Genomic DNA, 19,887 nt, shown 5'->3' on the forward strand with positions numbered 1-19,887 from the left:
TTGTCCTTTCAGGCTTAGTTGTGGAGGGCGCAGCTCAGCTCCAGGTCCAGTTGCCGTTTCTAGTTGCAGGGGGCACAGCCCACCATCCCTTGCGGGAGTCGAACTGGCAACCTTGTGGGTAAGAGCCCGTGCTCCAATCAACTGAGCCATCTGGGAGCTCAGCAGCAGCTTATCTCAAGGTGCCATGTTCAATCTTAGCTGCAGGCGGCACTGCCCACCATCCCTTGCGGGACTTGAGGAGTTGAACTGGCAACCTTGTGGTTGAGAGCCCACTGGCCCATGTGGGAATCGAACCGGCAGCCTTTGGAGTTAGGAGCACGGAGCTCCAACCTTCTGAGCCACCTGGCCGGCCCCTCATAGTCACCTGTTGATGAAAGTGTTCCTGAGGCGTTCCATGTAGGTGATGCAGGCACTTCCAGCTTTCCTCACAAGGAATGGTAGCAGATACAATGTGATTTTTCAGCTCTCATCTTCCCTCCTCCCCAGCGCTGGCATAGATTTTGAGGTGGTCTTGGGCCAAGAAGTGGTGAAAAGGCAGCCCTGGGTTGAGCGAAGAACAGACTGTTGACATAGATACATGCGTGTCCTCCAGACAGGAGAGGGGTGATGGGAGGAGACGGGGACAGAACAAAGGTGGTCTGTGTGCTGTGCGTCACCTACGTCCTGTTTGGTGAGCACAGGCAGTGTTTTCAAGTCCATAATTTAGCAACAGGAAAGGTGAGATGGGGGAGGAGCGTCTTCTGTGCCCAGTCTGGGAGCTGTGCAGTTAGCACAGCACCTGGGCAGCTGGACTCCAGGAGCTGCCACGCATTCTCCTGGCTCGGGAACTAATACCAGTCCTGCTCTTTGCAGGACTAGTTCTTCAGTGGATGGCATTTGTCAGGTGGAACCCTGGAGCTCTTCTTCAACTCCACGCCCACGTGAAACACAATGTCAAAACCAGCTGGAGATACACACGAGGAGAGAGGGCTGTGCTTCCATCCGTGTTCAGGGGAGTCGGACCAGTCCAAACACTGTCTGTGGAACAGGAAGATACTGGGGTCAGATAGATACATGTAACATGTGGATATAATTCTTACGGGTGTTCACTGGTTTTCTCTGAGCTTTAAAATTGAGTTTATTTTTCCTTAGAGCAAAAAAGTGTGTTTTCTTTTTAAGCAGTTTTATTGTAACTCATGTGCCTGTTCTAACATTCGGGTTTTATAGCTTACACAATGAGTCAGCGAGGTGCCAGCTCACCCTGGTGGCCTGTGGCCTGTATTTAGAAACCAGTTCCAGGAACAGATGTTTTTTTTCTCTCTCTCTCTTTCATATATGGCCACTTTTGGTCATTACAGGCAAAAATGAAATAGTCTCTGTATTGGAATTTTTCCTGTGCATAAGCCTGCTATTCAGGAATAGAACATCTAGCAACAACAGTGAAAACGTGACGTGTGACAGCTGTGAAGCAGTATTTGCCTCCAGTGGGGGAAATGTTGTGTTTAAGCGTGTTTCTGATGCACCTATTAATGGGTGTTTGGGAAGCTGAATATGTCACTTGCCATTTGAGATAAAAGGCCCAAGATGTGTGTTCCCACAGTTACTGATGAAGCTGTTTCCCAGCCTCAGCCTTGCCCCGCCCCCCCCAGCAGGACTGGTGCGACGTGCGGGGTCCACTCCACTTCTGGCCTCCCGAAAAGAAGGGGCTTCCAGTGGGCTGCGTCCTAGTGGAGAAGGGTGAGCCCAGTGGGGTGGACTCACGCCAGGCCTGCTGCTGCCCTCCTGGCGGCAGGTCTGTCAGGCTGGATGTGGGGGAAAGGGAGTCATAGGGGACTGTGGTGGGAGCAGCAGGAGTCCTTCGTTCAAACCAGTGGACGGGAGGCTCTGGCAGGTCAGGATCCAGGATAAGTATCTACAAAATGTTCCTCTAAACTCTGCAGGGTTTTGCCCCATCCTGCTTCCGCCCCGCCCCTGTGTGTACATAAGCTTGTGCACGCACACACACACTTACATACATACACACGCACACACGTGAAGGCCTAGAGCTCAGTTTTTTGACTTCTGGAGCTTCCACAAAGCTTTGCTTCCAGCGGCCCCTCCCCCGGCACTGGCGTTCATCCTGCCTGGTTTATTCTCATTCATTAAAGTAGGATAAAAATTTCTCCCTGAATCAGACCCCTGTCGCCTTTCCGACCCCCCTCCATCCTCTCACTGTCACTCTCATCACTCTCCTGGGTCTCATTATCTTTGGGGACGTATTCCGCATGATTCTATTAACAGGAATCTGGCCTCCTCGGAGGAATAATCAAATGTGCATATTCTCGTTAACCACCTTCAGATGGGGCTCCTGCAGAAACACACTTCTCTGACATCAGGAAGTTGGTTACAGTTGCAGAAAAACATGTAAAAGCAAAGAAATGTGTGTTTGTTGTTGTTTAATGTATGTGAAGAACCCCAAAGAGAAGTTCCAGCAAATTCAATTATCAGTTTGGAGAAACAGGATTTATATTAACATTCTGACAATTGATGAGACACGAAAAAACAGGTACCAAGATGTTCGTTATTTTAACTTCTAGTTAAGGGAGTTGATGAACGTCTTGAGTGTGACATAGTAAGAAAAGCTCTGGACAGAACTCAGAGACCTTCCTCCATCCTGATTTTGTGACACCAGGCAAGTCAAGCTTCTATTTTGCTCACCTGTAAAATGGGGGTGAGACCATCACCCAGAGTTGCTGTGAAGATTAAATGAGAGACGTGACTGGCCCAGTCTTTGACGCAGACATTAGGTGCTCAGAAGCGTCCCCCCTCTCTGAGAACCCTAGACTCCCTCAAGCTGCTATAACAAAATGCCATAGATTGGGGGGCTTAAGCAACAAAGATTTGTTTTTCACAGTTCTGGAGGCTGACAAGTCCGAGATGAAGGTGTCGGCAGCTTTGGTTCCTGGTGGGGGCCCTCCTGGCTTGCAGGTGGCCGTTTTCTCTCTGTGTCCTCACATGGTGGCAAGAAACGAGAGCTGTGTTCTCTCTTCTTCTTATAAGGGCACCAGCGCCATCACGGGGACTGCACCCTCATGACGTCAGCTAACCCCAATTACCTTCCGAAGGTCCCACCTCCAAATACCATCCCATTTGGGGACAGAGCTTCAATGTATGAATTTGGGGGACACAAACATTCAGTCCTTAGCACTCCCCATCACTCCCTGGGTGAAATTGGTACTTCTCAGCCATGTGAGTAAGTTTCCCCTAATCTCATTCCTTCTGACCTCGTTGCCCACTCAGTTATGCTCACATTAAAGAGTTTTCTTTGAGAAATATTTTCTGGAACAAATTCTGCCGAGCCAGTTTGATTCCGTGATGAATTTTTAATGCAATACTCAAATTTTATCTTCAGCAGGCTTGCTTTCCATTTAGATTTTACTGCAAAGCTCGGAATCAGATTTTTGTCCATATTCTGCACTATTGACCATTGCTTATGCTACAGCAAGTTCTCTTGTGGCTATTATTTCCACCAGGTCCAATTCTCTAGGTTAAATTTTGCAAGTCTACGTGCTTTTATGAAAACTGGATTCCTCTGTCGGTTTTTAGACAGTACTAAACTATGCCACATGTAGTTTTAAGTGTTGCACATTTTATTCTGATTCAATTCTTTCTACCAATAGTAGTCGTTATGAAATGAACGAGACTGATGATATATATTTATCAACTAATTAATTTTAAAAATGTGATTACTATTAGAGATAGAGGTGAAAGTAGAAATAGCATGGAAGGAAATGGCCGAGAGTCAAAATCGTAGGGATGTTCAGTATCATTAGACATTAGGAAAATGCAAATCAGAACCATCCCAGCATCCCTCTAATACAGTCCCTTCTTAAATTAGTCAGAGTTGGGTTTTGTTGCTTTAAGCAAAGCATCCTGTCTGAAACAAGTGCCAAAGACTAGCTGCTCATGGGCATTTGGTTCACTGGAAAGGAGTTGCTGAGGTGGGAGGCTGTGTAAGGCTGAGACTAAGCACATTCTTCTGTGCGCCTACCTGTGCCAACTTGGTAGAGAGGTACTGGAGAGAATCAAAGGGAATAACAGCTAAGTCTGCGTTCAGCAGCTATAACCAAGGGACCCAGATCCCATGGGGAGAATTGGTCACCCACAGATTTAGGGCAAAGATGAGCATGAGTCAACTTTTTTTTCCAACTCTCTTTTAAACAGCCCAGCAACCAGCTGTCCTTGCTGATGTGAACTCCATCTGCCCGAAAGCTGTGTGTGTGCGTGTGTGTGTGTGTGTGTGTGTGTGTGTGTGTGTGTGTAGGGATGGGGTGGGAGGGAGGTCCAGATTTTCCCTTGAGGTCTTTCCCATGGACAGTTCTGTTAGTATAGCCAGAGGTTGATTATAAATAGGCTCAGAAGATAAGAACAGGCTGCCTCTGTGTTTCAGTGTGGTCTGGCTGCTTTCTTAGTGACAAGCATTTACTAACCACTGGCTACAGTGTAATATTGGGCAAAATACCATGTGGATTAGTAAACTAGAAGACATTGCCTCTGCTTTCCAGCAGTTAGGAATAAACATGTCCAGATGCTAACACTAAGAATAGCTTACAAAAAAAATAGAAGTGCATACAAATTAGTGTAGTAAAAACTGAGTATTGAAACATGAAGCAAGCTATAAAGTTTTACTCTATGACTTAAATACCTGAACAGTGGAAAGACAAACCATGTTTTTGAATGGGACAAATCAAAATTGTACAGATGTCAGTCCTCCCCAAGGTAAAATATAAATTTCGTGTGTTTCCAATTAAAAATCTCCTAAGATTTCCATAGAACACGCTGTTCCTGTAGTTCATCTGGAAAATAAAATGCCAAAAATCTGTCAAGAAAATTTTGAAAGAGTAAAGGAGGCCTGCATTATCAACTCTCGAAATATTCCTTACAGTTCTATTAATTGAAGCAGTGTCGTATTGGCACAAGCATGGACAAATAGATCAATGAACCAGAATGGAAAAGATAGGAATAAATTGAATTATTTAATTGAGAACTTGGTATATATTAAGAATGACTATTGTCAGTAGAGAAAGGATGGGCCATTTGTGGTATAAGGACAATTAGCTAATTGTTAGGAAACAATGAATTAGATTTTTACTTCTCATCATTTACAAACATAACTGGATTTAAGCATAATGCATTTTTTTAAAACTGTAGGAGTAATAGAAGGAAATAACGGGGAATATATTTTGAATGGGACAAGTCAAAATATAATTAGGTGTCAGAATAGGTCTTTTTAAAGCAAATGCAAAACACAAAAGTTTTGTTAGAAAAAACTAACGAATTTAAACAATATAAAAGTTATGTAAAATAAAAGACAAAATGTACAGTACAATAGACTGGGTGAAAACCTTTACAACATGTATAGTGGCTTAATGTAGGCGTGATAAAGATAATACCTACAAATCAAACGGAAAAAGAAAAATATAATAGAAAAATGGACACAGGACATGGACAGACAATTCACAGAAAAAAAATACAAATGACTAATGAACATGCAGCAGGGAAATCCAAATTCAAATAAACTTTCTTTTTAACCATAGATTGGCTCAACCTTAAGAAACAAGTTGAAATGAAATGCCCAGTTTTTACCCATCTAAGTGGCCAAAATGTAAAAGATCGATAGCACCAATTATTGTTGAAGGTGAGGAAGACTGGTACTTTCGTGCATCTCATAATTGGTGGGAATATAAATTGATCCAACTTTTGGGGGAGGCAATTTAGTGGCCCTATAAAATTGAAAACGCGTGTAGCTCTCCGTTCCCGTCTCATCCTCTAGGTCCGCATCCGTATTGCCTCTCCGTCATTGGTTAGTGGAGCCCCTACTCTTTACATGGCTGCCGGTCCCCGAGGTACGAGGTTCGAGCAGAAGCCTCCAGGCCTCTGAAGGGCTAGGCCCAGAAGTGTATAGCATTCCTTCCCCCACATTCTATCAACCCAAACAAGTCACAGGCCAGGTTACACTCAGTTGGGGGTGGGAGGTATTTAGCTCCTGATGGGACAAGTGGCTTGTGGGGACAGGAATAGGTAGCATTTGGCAGGCATATTTTCAGACAAACTACCACATAGGTAGTTAGAGTAAAGCATATTCCTCCATGTACCGTTTTAGCAGCATCTCTTTTAAGTGTTTCCATGTTTATAAAATTTTAACATTTTCCACCGTTTTGGTCCTGACCTAAACCAGGTGACTAGGCACCTATGGTGGTTTTTTTGTTTTTTAATTTTTTTCTTGTGATCTGTGGGTAAGTTATGTAAACAAACAAAAACACACAGAAGAACCCCATCATAGTAAATGCTGTCCACAATTTCAATTTCGTAAACCTGGTGTTGTGTTGTGACGGTGATCAAAATTTTATTGTCATAAAATTAAAGATTGTGCCTTACAGTGAACTAAGAAGGGCTCAGGTGATGCTGAGGCAGTCGCTTGTTCTCTCTCTCTCTCTCTCTCTCTCTCTCTCACGCACACACACACACACACACACACACACACACACACACCCCTCGAGAATGATATCCCAGCCCCATCTGAGAATGGTGCTAGATGGCGTGGAAAGAACACAGTAACCAGACACCAAGCGTGCTACTGCCAAATTCACATTGTTAGGATGCATATGATTTCGTAAGTGTCTCTTTGTCTTTTCAGATTTACTCAGTGGGTGTGTACTGTGTTCCTTCAGCAGACCTCCCTATATACTTAGCGAGTGGGGTGCCCTGGGGATAGACAGAAAAGTTGCATGAGCCTGGCTCCTATGCCTGGAAAAGAGCCTTTAAATTCATCAAGCCCGAGATAAGCACAGGGTACTTTCCTCCAGGAGCCATCAGGAGTCTAGTTTCTTACATCACTCCCCCTCCGCAGGCACAGTGTATCATCCAACTTGGTAGCTTGAAACCCTTTATCACTTCTCATCTCAATCTTGTATTCAGTTGTTCAGTTGACATTATTTTTATAAGCTCGCTTCTTGTTACTGTCATAATCCTCTCTTATAAATGTCTCCTACTACTTTCCAAACGCCATGGCTTCTGCTCCGAGACTTGCACCTGCCCTGTTATGCTGGCAAGTGGCTTCATGTCCTTAGGCCTTAAAATACTCTTCCCTCTCCTCCCCATTCCCACAGAGGAAGTTAGTCTGGGAGCTGGCTGGCTTAAGGTGCTAGCTTCACTTCTATAAAGTTTGTGTAGATTTAATGAATTACCAAAAAAGAGAGCAAATCTGGTTTAACTTAAAATGGGCTTCTAGGTTCATCTGGCCTGATAGAAATGATAGGCATGAATCTGCAGATAGATTAAGGTAAACTGTTAGTAAAATTGTCACCACTGTAACATACTACAGAGAGGAAGGATTGATGTCATTACCATTTTATATTATATGACGCTAGTTTATATAGAACACAAACCCTGGCCAGCCATCAAGCTTGGGCTCAAAGCTGCAGAAGAGAAACCAATAACGGTTTTACTAAATCGGATCATCCTTGCACTGTGGTTGTGAACTAATCATTCCTTAATTGTAACTCGGAGCGCCTTGTTTTCCCAGTAATTAACTAGTTTGTGGTTTTTGCACTTTGTACCAAGGACCAGTCACCATGTTTTCACGAAGGATAGTTGTTAGGCTGGCATCATGCCTTGCTTAGGCTAACAAGCCTTTATCCTTCAATAATCCGACAAATATTTACATTGCTCTGCGCTTCTGGCACCTTCTCTCAGGCATACAGTGCCTCACACACACACACACACACACACACACACACATGCACAAGGCACTTACAGGCTCTTAGACGAGTTTGCAGCCCTTCCCACTGTAACCGAGCAGCAGGTATGGTGGATGGAGGAACCACCACAGCGTGAATTGTCTTGTCCGGAAGGAAAAGAAGTGAGCGTTTAGTGAGCGTGGGCTATGTTGTCCATGTTAGCGCATTTGATCATGAGGCTAATCCGGTTACGTAGCATGTGTTCAAAGCATTACTTGCTTTCTTTTTATTCTACATTATGGAAATAACCCATGTTGAATGACATAACACCCCAAATTTGAAATCCTGGCCGTATAAACATGTCCTGGTTGATTTCTAAAGCGAATCTGGTTGATTTCTAAAGTGAATCTGATGCAGGTTGTATTCATAAGTGGGGACAAGGGGTAAATCACGGCATAGATGTAAGGTTCAAGAAAACCTCATTTATGCTAGTGTACAGAATTTGTCAGGAAAAAACTTAAATAGGTTGAAAGACTTTTGCGCAAAGGTTTTTCAGAGCATTGTTGAAGGAATATGGATAAAAGTGACCTCCTGTCTCCTTCTTTCTTAGATACATTCCGCCGTTGATCTGGGGGAAAAGCGGACACATCCAGACAGCCTTGTATGGGAAGATGGGAAGGGTGAGGTCACCACACCCGTATGGGCACCGGAAGTTCATCACCATGTCCGATGGAGCCACTTCGACCTTCGACCTCTTCGAGCCCTTGGCTGAGCACTGTGTTGGAGGTAAACTAGTTTGGGTCATATAATGGGCCATCCCTTGGAGAAGGGACACCAGTCAGTGAGAAAGCACGGTGCATGCGCTCGGGCCTCCGACTCTGACCATCCCGCGTGTCCCCGCGCTGGGAGGAAGTCTGCTGAAATACATCACGTAGGAGGAAGTGGCCTGTGCTTGCCAGCCACCATGTGCCACTCTTCAGGAAGCATTGTTGAATAGTTTTTAATCCTCTCGTGAAAGACAGAAGCTTGGTGTAAGGGGGCGAGGCAGAACTCGGGGCCCAGGACCCCACCTCTGGGTTGATAACAGAAGTCAGACTGTTCCATGTGCTTTCTCTATACTATTATCTCATGTAACCCGCATAAAGTCAATGCCATATTTGTTACTGATGAGGGAACTGAAGCTTAGGGATGCAGTGCAGGCTAACTTTGTTTGCTGGATAATAGCGGATAAAGGCTCTTAGGTACCCTCTGCTTAGGTTTCCATTGACAAAAAGACACATTAAGGTCGTATTTTTCAGGCAGGGCCTGGGACACCTATGTCTCAGAAACAACTCCTATTTCCATTGCTCTGTCCAGCCTGCGCAATCAGCACTCATTCTAAAATACACAATAAGAACTTGGAGGAAGTGGAGTTAGATGGCAGCACCCTTTAAAATGCCATTCCAACCGGAAGAAAACACGTCTTTTGAGTTTTGTAGTCTGCAAAGGCACCTCGTTGTTTTTTTGTAGGAGCTCAGTAAATATTAACGGGTAAATTCCAATAAACATGTTATAACTTGCAGTTACTTAAAGTAATAGAACTGCTGAGTAGCTAGTGACAAAGGTTTAATTTATGTCCCCTCTGTCTGGAATGTTCATCCCACACTTTCACATGGCTGCTTCCTTGTCATTCCAGCTCAGATGTCACCTCCTCAGAGGGACGATCCCTGCCTCCCCTAAACTAATGTTTCCATCCCCCAAAATCCGTCATACCTCCCCGCTTCAGTTCTTGATGGTACCTGCCACTCTCTAAACTTATCTGTGCAGTTGTTTATTATCTGTCTGGGATGTAAGGCTCCCCAGAGGCCAGCACGGTAGGTTCCCAATAAATAGTCACAGAAGGAATGACGAAATGATAGGTTAGGCATTCACATTGTGTTTATAAATCTCATAGCTGATCTTTCAAATATTTATTTCTCTTTTCCAGTCACATGTTTTTTCTCTTGTTTCTAATGCTCTTATTTCTTCTACCATTGAAGCGCAAAATTTAACCAGTCTGCTCAGAGGTGGAAAGTTGAAAAGGGAAAAACTTACATTCTTTGTTTTACTCATTCATGTCTTTCCATCATCCCTAGAAAGGGTTAATATGGGTGACTCTGGGCAAAGGAGTATTTGCATCCAAGAAATGCTCTAAGGAAAACAGTTCTTTTTTTCTTTTATGATTTTTTTTTCCTATAAAAGGAATAAATACGCATTTTTGAAAATTTAGATCATACATAAACATTTTTAAAAGAAAAGAATCACCTATAATCCCATCACCCAACATACCATTTTAAATATTTTGTTCCATTTACTTCCTGTTCTATACACAGTTTTTCCAAAATTTGAATTATTATACATTATAATTATTTCCCCATGTCATTAAAAAGTCTAAAAGTCTTCAAAAACATCATTTTAATGATTGGTTAATATTCTACAATGTGGTCTTACCATAATTTAATCATTCTTCTATCATTGGGTGTTTAGCTTGTTTATAATTCTGTTACTATGATTAATTCTATGATGAGCATCTTTAATCATAAAATTTGAGGCAAGATTCTAAGAATTGAGATTACCAGGACAACATTTATAAAAATTTTAAGGTTCTTTATGCATATTGCGTAAGAATTTTAAAATTGTTTTCCTCTTAACTTTTGGAAGGAAAATTTATAATCAGTTTTAATAACCCAAGCTCCACTTTTCTTTTAAAGGAACAATATGTATTCATATTTTCAAGTAGGTAATTCATGCTAATGATAGAAAATTCAAAAGGTACTAAAGGGTATACAAGGAAAGTATAAGTCTCTCTCCCACCTCTACTCCCCACCCATCCCCCCCAGTACACCCACTATTCGGTTTCTGGTATATGATTCTAGAGTTAGTGGATGATTTACAATCATAGATGTCTTTTTTTTATCCACACAAATGGCAGCATATCATAAACTGTTTTACACCTTGCTTTTTTTCACTTAGTACACTTTGGAGAGCTTCCATATTAGTATATATAAAGATGTCTCATTTTTAAGGGCCACCTAATATTTCATCACTTGGATTTGCATAAATTATTTAACCAGACCCCTATGTTTGGACATTTGGGTTGTGTTCAATTGTTTGCCATTATAATCTATACTGTACAGACGCTGTTTTGCATACGTACGAGTGTATCAGTAGAAAGATTACCTGAAAGTAAAATTGCTATTTCAAAATTGCTGTTTCAAAGAGGTGCAGACATGACTTTTTTTTTCCATTCAATCATTTGTTCATTCATGCAGCATTTCATACAGAAATTAAGAGTAATGTTCAGAAACATTGTATAGCAATTTTTCAGAGTAGTTTTATATCTGTTGAATCTAGTAATAAAAAGATGAGATTTACATGTTTTTTTATTTCATATTTCTAGTAATTAATTTTTATTGTTTTTCAAAAGTATCTGTCCATGACGGAGTAGAAATTTTAAAAACTGATCCTACACCATAAAGTTTAAGAGGCACTCATATCGACAGCTCCAGCTAGAAGGGAAACATTCTTTCCCAGAGAATTGAGTGAAAAGATGTATGTTAAATCTCCTCCAACTGTTTTCTAAGCCACTGAAGTGTCATTGTGTCCATTTGTCATGTCACTGTGGATTGGATATAGTGGGATCTGTTTCTCGCCCCGTAGATGACATCACCATGGTCATCTGCCCTGGAATTGCCAATCACAGCGAAAAGCAGTACATTCGAACCTTTGTCGACTATGCCCAGAAAAATGGCTATCGTTGCGCCGTGCTGAACCACCTGGGCGCCTTGCCCAACATTGAACTGACCTCGCCCCGCATGTTCACCTACGGTAAGCACGAGTCGTGGCCACGTGGAGTCTCCCCTTTTCTGTGCTCACTGCAAGGGCCCTGCTACTGCTGCCTCTGCCTTCCTTTCCTGAGTTCAGAATTTATGCCCATCAACAAGAGATGGGCCAAGTCTAATGGCAGTGAGGTGGGGGAGAGGCGTTCTTCCCAGGGAGCAAAAGTCGATTTTGGTGACCTCTAGTACGATGAATCACAATTTTGAATGGGAATTTTAACGTCGAAATTAACTTGGAAAAGTTTATTTTTACCGTATTTACTTTTCTCGTGTAGTAACATGGCGTTTTCCTTCAAGTCTTCCTTTATTTCTCCCATAAAGAACCCCTAATTCTCATTGTGTACGTCAATGTTAAAATCCCCTTGGGGAGTCCAACGTACCCCCAGCGTTGAGAACCATAGATACGTACAGGTCTACACAATCCTTGTTTCTTCCTCAGGTTTCTAAAAACTTTTTATTATAGAAATGTTCAAAACATACAAAAGTACAGAGAAGAGTAAATGAACCCAGAATATACCCCTGTGTATCCACCATTCAACCTCAGCCGTTACTCAGCATATGGCCAATCTTGTTTTACCTACAAACCACCCCCTTCCAACATCCCCCTTTCAAAGATTATTTTGGAGCAAGTCCTAGACAGCCTGTCACTTCATCTGTGACTATTTCAGTACGTGACACTCAGATACACGGACTCTGTGAAAACTGCTTTATTTTGCTAGGACTCTAGCTGTGTCCTAATCTCTTATACAGACACCAGTCCTATTGGATCAGGGCCAACCCTGACAAACCCATTTTAAATGAATCACCTCCTTAAAGTCCCTTTCTCCAAATGCAGTGATATTCCGAGGTGTGCTTTCATTCCATATGATTCAGACATCCTTCTTACCGAGCTAACATTGGTGCTACACCCACCATGTGCCAGGCCCAGGCCTGGTATGAAGGGCAGAGATGACTCAAAGTCTCCAGCCACAAGGAACAGCGAGTCTCCAGGTCCTTGTGTTTGAGCCTCCCTAGTCATGTTAGTGACATTCGGGGCAAGTGGCTTTTGAAATAGTACCTTTCAGGCAGCCTTAGCTTTGTCTTTGTTTAGGGGTGGGAACTTGCGGGAAAGAGTCTTTCCTGTTCTCAGCAGGTTTCTTTTCCGAGATGGCCCTGTCGTTCTCATCTCTCTAAGGTCAGGTAGTGTCTCATATTTCATCTTGGCTTTGAAAAGCTCCAGCAAGATTAGAGCCCTAAATCTTGTGACTGGTGCTAATCCCACGAGGTTAAACACATAGAACTTCATTAAAATCCTCATAGTATTAAAACACAGATTATTGTGCTCTTAGCGGAACAGCCCAGGGAGGGCCTCCCAGACATTGAGGGCATTTGGTAACTGGCATCAGGTGGAGAGCCCAGGAGCACCCAGCACCTACCAGGAAGCTGGTCCTGGAGCTTGGCAGACACCATCCCATCCCTTGCCGAGGAGAGATGGCAGCTCCTTCACAAAACCCGCAGCAGCTTGTCCAGCATTAGGCAGGGCTGGCCCTTGGTCCAGATCAGATGTGTTTGAATTGATTCACATCCAGGCTCCCCAAGTGCCAACACAATTAGTTGTAGCACAGCTCCTCAGTAATGTAGCAAATCCGGGTTTGGTAACTGCCCCCCTAACATCTGAACCTCTGCTCTAGGTCTCCAATAGTTAGTCTCCAACCTGAGTAAAGATAGATGTGTCTAAAGCAGGGGTGTCCAAACTCTTTTCAACGTTTTTTACCAAGGGCCATATGCGGTAAAATACACAAACAGCTGGGCCACTCACTCGAGGTGAAGTACGTATTGCCTCACCTGGTTTATTTAAGTAAACTAAATATATTTTTGAAATTTGCTGCGGGCCAATTAACAATGGATCGCGGGCCGCAGTTTGGACACCCCTGGTCTAAAGGAATCAGATAGTGCAAAAGGGAGACTTTGTTACAAAAATAAACCCCTGCAGTAATCTTACTTACTTGTAGACTTAGGATACAAGGCCAAGGATTTAGGTTTTGGGGTTTGACTTGGGTCCAAAGTCCTGTGCTCCTACTCGCTCACTGTGTGAGGTTGGGCCCGTCATTTCATCCCTTTCAACCTGCTTCCAACCTGTGTTTGAGTCCCTAATACAGAGCCTGGAACGTGGTCCGTCAGTCTTTGGCCCATTCATTTACGTAACCCTGACGGAGTGCCCCCCAAAGGCCTGGCCCAATGGGTACCAAGACCATCTTTGCTTTATGGAGTTGGGACTCAAACACAGGCTCATTCAATGTTAGAATGAAATATAGATAAGTAATTAGCCAAGGGATGAACGAAATTAGGCAGAACCCCAAGGAAATGGTGGAGGATTAAAGATTTTAGTAATAATTTAAAGTAAGTCCCTTGGTACCATTTCTTAAGCAGGCAAATAATGTCCCCATCTCGAGCCAGCACCAGAGAGTTGTGGGGTGCCTTTAGCACAGGTGTGACTGTTCTAGGGGGATTTAAACACCTTTTTTATTCTTATTTATTTTTGCTAGACTTTTTAACTGGCTGGATTTTTATTGAAAAAGTAGCACATGTACATAGTAAAAACATTCAAACAGTGCAGAAGTCCATATACGATGAGTAAAACTATGTCCCCCTCCCACCCTAGACCCCTAAATCTCCTCCACGGAAAAATCAATATCTGCTACAGTTTTTAAACACATCCTCAGTCAGATATGTGTGCACAGGTAATCCCTTTAAAACCCAAGTACACACGTGAGATGATGCCCTTCCCTGCCCCACCGCTTTTTTTTGTCCCTGAGTAAGATGGCTCAGTCATTCCACGTCAGCAAATCAGTCTATAGCCTTCCTTTTCACAGCAATTTAGCCCTCTCCTGATGGAAATTCAGGTTGTTTCCAGTCCTTCGCTGTTGCAAATGGCACTGCAGTGGACATTCTTGCACACATATCTGCACACCTGTGCACACCTCTGCTGTATAAAGTCCCCTTAAAAGTGTCATTGCTGGACCAAAGACTTGTACTTCTAAAAACAGGCACAGGATCCATATTCTCTTCATGCTGGTCGGTCTTGTATGTGCTTCTTGCCAAAGCCCCTAACTTTCCCTGTTAGGTTTTATTTAAGGTTGGCCCCCTGCAGAGCCTGGGGTTGGGCCTTGGAAGGATGTGATGAATTCCTTCCCCCATGTATGGCCACTTATCTCCTTTTTTAGCAGAGCTGCTGAAACAACATGACTTCACCAGCTTCCCTAGGGGGCAGCCGTTGAGATCATTCTTTCTGGGCAAACGAGGCCCACACATGGTCTGCGTGTGTCTGAGTGGGTCTGCCTCCCCTGGCACCCTGTCCTTACGTCACCGAGAACACTTTCTCAATCCTCCAGAGCATCCTGGCGGTCCCTCTGGACTGCGGTTTGTCTTTCCTTCCCTCTCCCTGGAGAAGATCCTGTAAATAACATCCACCTGGTACTTTTCTTAACTCTGTGAATCACTGTACACACGAGTACAGCTTCCTGTTTGTAGCCTAAAATCTAATCCCAAAGGGACTTGCTCTTTCTTTTGTTTGTATCTGTGTGTGAACATATGTGCTCAAGCACCCCCTGAATCTCTCTTTTGATTTCCATGAGCATCCAGACAGATCTCCTACCTTTAAAGGCACGTTGCATATCTGTTGGACGTATAGTACCTGCCTGCTAATGCCCTGTTTCCTGTTCTACTGGGGGGGGGCATCTGGGAGCTTCTCTCCGTTTAGTAACAAGCCTCCAGCTCACCTTTTCTCACGATTGCATGTCCGCCTCTCTGCCCACAGGCTGCACCTGGGAATTTGGAGCCATGGTGAACTACATCAGGAAGATGTACCCCCTGTCTCAGCTGGTCGTCGTGGGCTTTAGCCTGGGCGGTAACATCGTGTGTAAATACCTGGGGGAGACTCAAGCCAACCAAGACAAGGTCCTGTGCTGTGTCAGCGTGTGCCAGGGCTACAGTGCGCTGAGGTGAGTGATCCCCACCCCGTGTCCCCACTTCTTCCTTCCAGCAGGTCCTTCCGTGAGCACTCATTTGCATACCAGACGCTGTCCGGTGAAGACCCCAGGAAATGCTGTGATAGACTAAGCAGAAGCTTCCAGGTCTCTTCCTTCCACATCGTATGCTGGAGTTGTCCTTTCAGACCCCGTAAGCCTGGGATATGTAGCTGTATTTGGGATCAGATCTGTAATTGAATAAGCCAAAGCCCCTTATAGCTGGCATTTCCCTAGGGAGTCTCTGTGAGGGGACTTAATCTGTTCATGCCCCAGGAGATTTGTACAACTGGGGGTTTATGAAAGACCACAGGAGACAGGCACCCCAGAACCTGACAATCCCTCCTACCTACAGAAGAGTTGAGTCTCAGCTGGCATCTGGAAGGGATCTATAGAAATCATTTAATCTGTGCGCTCACCTTCAGGTATTCGTAGGTGTCCCAGACATCACCACAAGGAGGTGACCTACTGGATAAAGACTTATCTCGCCCCTTAGTCTCCTGCCCACAGAACTCCACAGGATGAGTCCTCGGAGGGTGTTACTGTCCTAGGACTCATCCTGTGTGTTCCCAGATCTCTGGAGAGTCAACACACACACACACACACACACACACACACACACACAGATTTGGAATCCCCCAAATTCTTCAGATGCATTCGTACCTCTTCCTGCACTCACTCTGCGTAATGACTTTTGTGTTACAAATGGGAATGACCGATTATTAAAGATCTCTGGAGGAAACCCAAAATCTCACAACGTGACACTATCTCCCTCAAAAACAACAAAATCTCCATCACTGATGCAGCGTAATGCCAGTTGGTTCTTACCGTTAATAAATGAACCCTTTCTCTTTGCGTCACCTATTATCTCTTGTGATGTGTATAAACCCATTTGTGTTCCGATGAGATGGAGCTACGTTATTTCTAAAAGTACCTGGAATTTGAGCCAGCACACCCAAAGGGCTAATGCAGGCCCAGAATTCAGCCTGTGCTGAGGCTTAAGGCTGGCCAAAAAGGAGGGTTTAAATGTACCCAGCCGTCATGTAAGACATCCCTGACGGAGCCTTTCCTGAGTTGTAGGGCCTCAGCCGGGCTTCCCATCTTCCTCACCTGCAATATGGGGCTGACAGTGATAATACATAGGCCTGCCCCGTAGCGCCATAGTGAGGGCCACGGGAGTTAATGCCTGTGAACTACTTAGAACAGTGCCAGGCACGTAGAAAATGAGCCAGTAACTTAATTACCATCATCATTAATCACTATAAAATAAGGGGGGTAGATCAGTGGATCACACAGCCCCGTCTGGTCAACCAGTGACCATCTCACTCGATTAAGAATGACTTGGGGGAGCGTGTTAGAAATAAATTCAGTGTTTTGGGCCCCACCCCTGGAGATTCTGATTCACGAATCTGGGGCATAGGGCCAGGAATCTACGTGTGGGCACATTTCAAAGGAGACTTGAAGTCTCATCCTGTCCAGTCACTGTGACAACAGAGAGGTCAGCAAAGGACGTACACAGGATTCAAGGGAGCAGGGCCGGGCACGAGCAGACTTCACCTGCGCTCACCTGACAAATCAACCAGGTTTTGGGAAGCCTTCTACCATCTGTAAAATTGGAATTGCTGAGTCCCTTCCTCACCCACATGCTGTGAGAGGACTGTGAACACGGACTGTTTAGAGAGCAGTGGGTTTGATAAGTAGGACGATGTAGGACAAGCTTGGTGTTTTCCCCTTCAAAGAACAAAATGTTGCTGCAGTAGCGCCACCTGCTGTTGGCAAGAGCACATGACCAGCACATTTGGCAAACAGGTTGGAACTAAGGCAGAGAAGGTTTAAGAAGCTAGGAAACTAAACTGATGGTTGCCAGAGGGGACGGGTGGAGGGGTGAGTGGGGGGGGGGCGAGTGAAAAAGGTGAAGGGGAATAAGAGGTGCACACTTCCAGTTATAAAGTAAATAAGTCACGGGGTGTAATGTACAGCATGGGGAATATAGTCAATAGTATCATAGTAATTTTGCACGGTGACCGATGGTTACTGGGTTTTTCACGGTGATCACTTAGTAAGGTATATAGATGTCGAGTAACTGTTGTACACCTGACACTCATATAATATTGTATGTTGCCTATACTTTCATTTTTTTAAGTTGCTATACATGTTGCAGATATGGTCCATAGCACCCCTCTTTGAGACCTCAAAGATTTTCCTCCTCATAATTACTTCTCCACCCCAGCTTCATGCAGTGAGGAGAGAAAGAGGCAACTCTGTCCTCTAGAGCACAGGGAACTAACACTGGGGCTAAGGTCCAGTGGCCCTACACACGGGCGCTGATGGCAGGCTAGGAGACGCCGTCGTCCTGTGTGTGCTGGTGCTGCCCGGGGCTCAGGTCTCCTCAACATTTCCACCAGCTCTACTCACTGAAGGACAGTGTACAGTGCTTTAAACCAGTGTAACCTTTCTTTTTCCTGCCAAGGCGTGAGGGCAATGAGCCTTCTCAGCGCTGGGATGATGGCAGCCGTGCTTCCCTTATGCCCACATGGAGCAGGGAGGGCTCGTCTGCCCGGGAGTCCGTGCTTCTGGTAAATCCTTCCTAGTTGAGTCTGCAGCATCGCTTGTCAGTGGCCCATCCCCTCCCTCTGGCTTGTCATCCCCGTAGCACATGTCTCCTCTAGCTAGAGCCAATTCTAGGCTCAGAAGCCAGCACCCGCTTGCAAAGTGTAGCTGCCGCCTCAGAACAAGCTCCAGTTGATGACGTGCTGACCCAGCGAAGCCAGGACATAAATGCTCTGACACTAGCTGGTATCCGGCTGACTTAACACATTCCCTCAGCATAAGTAGCCGCCCACCAGCCCTGGAAATGTGTGTGGTCAAGCTCAGTGTAACGCTCTGGCTTACTGAATCACTTGAAAACTTACGAATTCTGAGGCCAGAATTCAGACTCACTGTTAACACCACTAGTTGGCCGGCTCTCCTGGCTGATAGAATTCCCTAGAGAATGCTCTGTCTACAGAATTCCATCCACCAATCAGAAACAATGAAGACACCACCCATGTCCCCCAGGGTGGCCTCTGTCAGGCTTGAGATAGAAACATCTGGATACCTCAGCTGTAGAGCAATCGGGGTGCAAAGAGGGGTTCTCTAACCTCTGATTTGACAGACGAGGACACTGAAGCTTGGAGAGGTGAGGTGGCTTGTGCAGAGTTTAGCGAAATACCCAGTGGGGACAGATGGGCCATAGTGTAAGTCCCTCCTCTGGGACTTAAGTTCAGCTCCATAGTTTTAAGTTCAGCTCCATGGTGCCAGCTGTGGTGGGGCTCAAACCCAACAGCAATAAAAGTTTTTTAGGTTTCTCGCTGCATTATACCTACCTCTCCACACCCACTCTCCCCTTGCACACACCCATGATCAGGCCAGAAAAACATGCTTGCAGGGTAGGAAGCCAAACAGAGAGGGTGTTCAAATGACAACTGAAGCAGACTTTGCAGCTGGCAGGTTCTGTGACTAGAGGAGGCTCAGGTGCTGGAAGAGGGTGTCGGGAGTGTCACCAGCAGAGCCTGTGGCCCTGCAGAGGTTTGTCACGGGCCTCTGCAGCTAGTTTGAATTCCAGCGAAGCGCCGTCCCGACGTAGGGAGCCGTGCTTTCCATGTGAGCACGTGTTCAGTAGTAAGAGCTGCCCCATGGCCCGCCCGCCACCTCCTCGCCAGGACGCCGCCCCTCACTCTGCGGGTGCTTCTCCCAGGGCCCAGGAGACCTTCATGCAGTGGGATCAGTGCCGGCGCTTCTACAACTTCCTCATGGCTGACAACATGAAGAAGATCATCCTCTCACACAGGTATGTCACCCTCCGCTCTCTTGGGGGCCAGAGTCCCTGTCTCAGCTTGATTTCCGTGTCACTAAAAGCCAGCTCTCTTGTTTCTCCAGGAAACGATGGAGGGTGGGGTGCAGATCCTCTGCTGACTGCTTTGTGACAGGGTTCGAAATGAACTTGTACCCAGCTCGCACATTCACCAGATCGCTTTCTGCTCTCCTAATTCCCAATAAATCCAAGACGAGAAGCCGGTCCTACCCTGTTCTTCCCCAAATTCGGGCAATCCTGAGGGTGGCTGGCATTGTTTAGGAAACTTTCTCCGTACCATGCTTTGTGTTTGGGGATCAAGACTCATTCTCTGCTGGCTCTTGGGGTTCCGACCAAGCAGAAGCATGACAGGAGTCCAGCCGCTGGTGCAAAGTGTGGCGTCCACGTGTCACCATGCTCCTGCTTCCATCTCTTCTGCTCAGAATCCTTCGGTGGCCAGCCCCTCACGAGTGCTTAGAGCAGGGCCTGGTGTGCAG

The 19,887-nt window shown here is 45.2% G+C and overlaps 1 protein-coding gene across 4 annotated transcripts in view; it reads left to right on the top strand.

Moving 5' to 3' along the window:
• Nucleotides 1–19,887, top strand: part of ABHD2 (abhydrolase domain containing 2, acylglycerol lipase) — a 67,136-nt gene that overhangs the window by 33,804 nt on the left and 13,445 nt on the right. For all 4 annotated transcript variants that reach the window (XM_019726745.2, XM_074318128.1, XM_074318127.1 and 1 more), the window contains exons 4-7: nt 8,308–8,483; nt 11,376–11,543; nt 15,351–15,534; nt 19,295–19,387. In XM_019726745.2, the coding sequence (XP_019582304.1) occupies nt 8,308–8,483; nt 11,376–11,543; nt 15,351–15,534; nt 19,295–19,387 (621 nt within the window). The remainder of the gene's footprint in view (nt 1–8,307; nt 8,484–11,375; nt 11,544–15,350; nt 15,535–19,294; nt 19,388–19,887) is intronic.

The sequence above is a fragment of the Rhinolophus sinicus genome, linkage group LG13, assembly GCF_036562045.2.
Source record: "Rhinolophus sinicus isolate RSC01 linkage group LG13, ASM3656204v1, whole genome shotgun sequence".
In the NCBI taxonomy this organism is placed as follows: domain Eukaryota; kingdom Metazoa; phylum Chordata; class Mammalia; order Chiroptera; family Rhinolophidae; genus Rhinolophus; species Rhinolophus sinicus.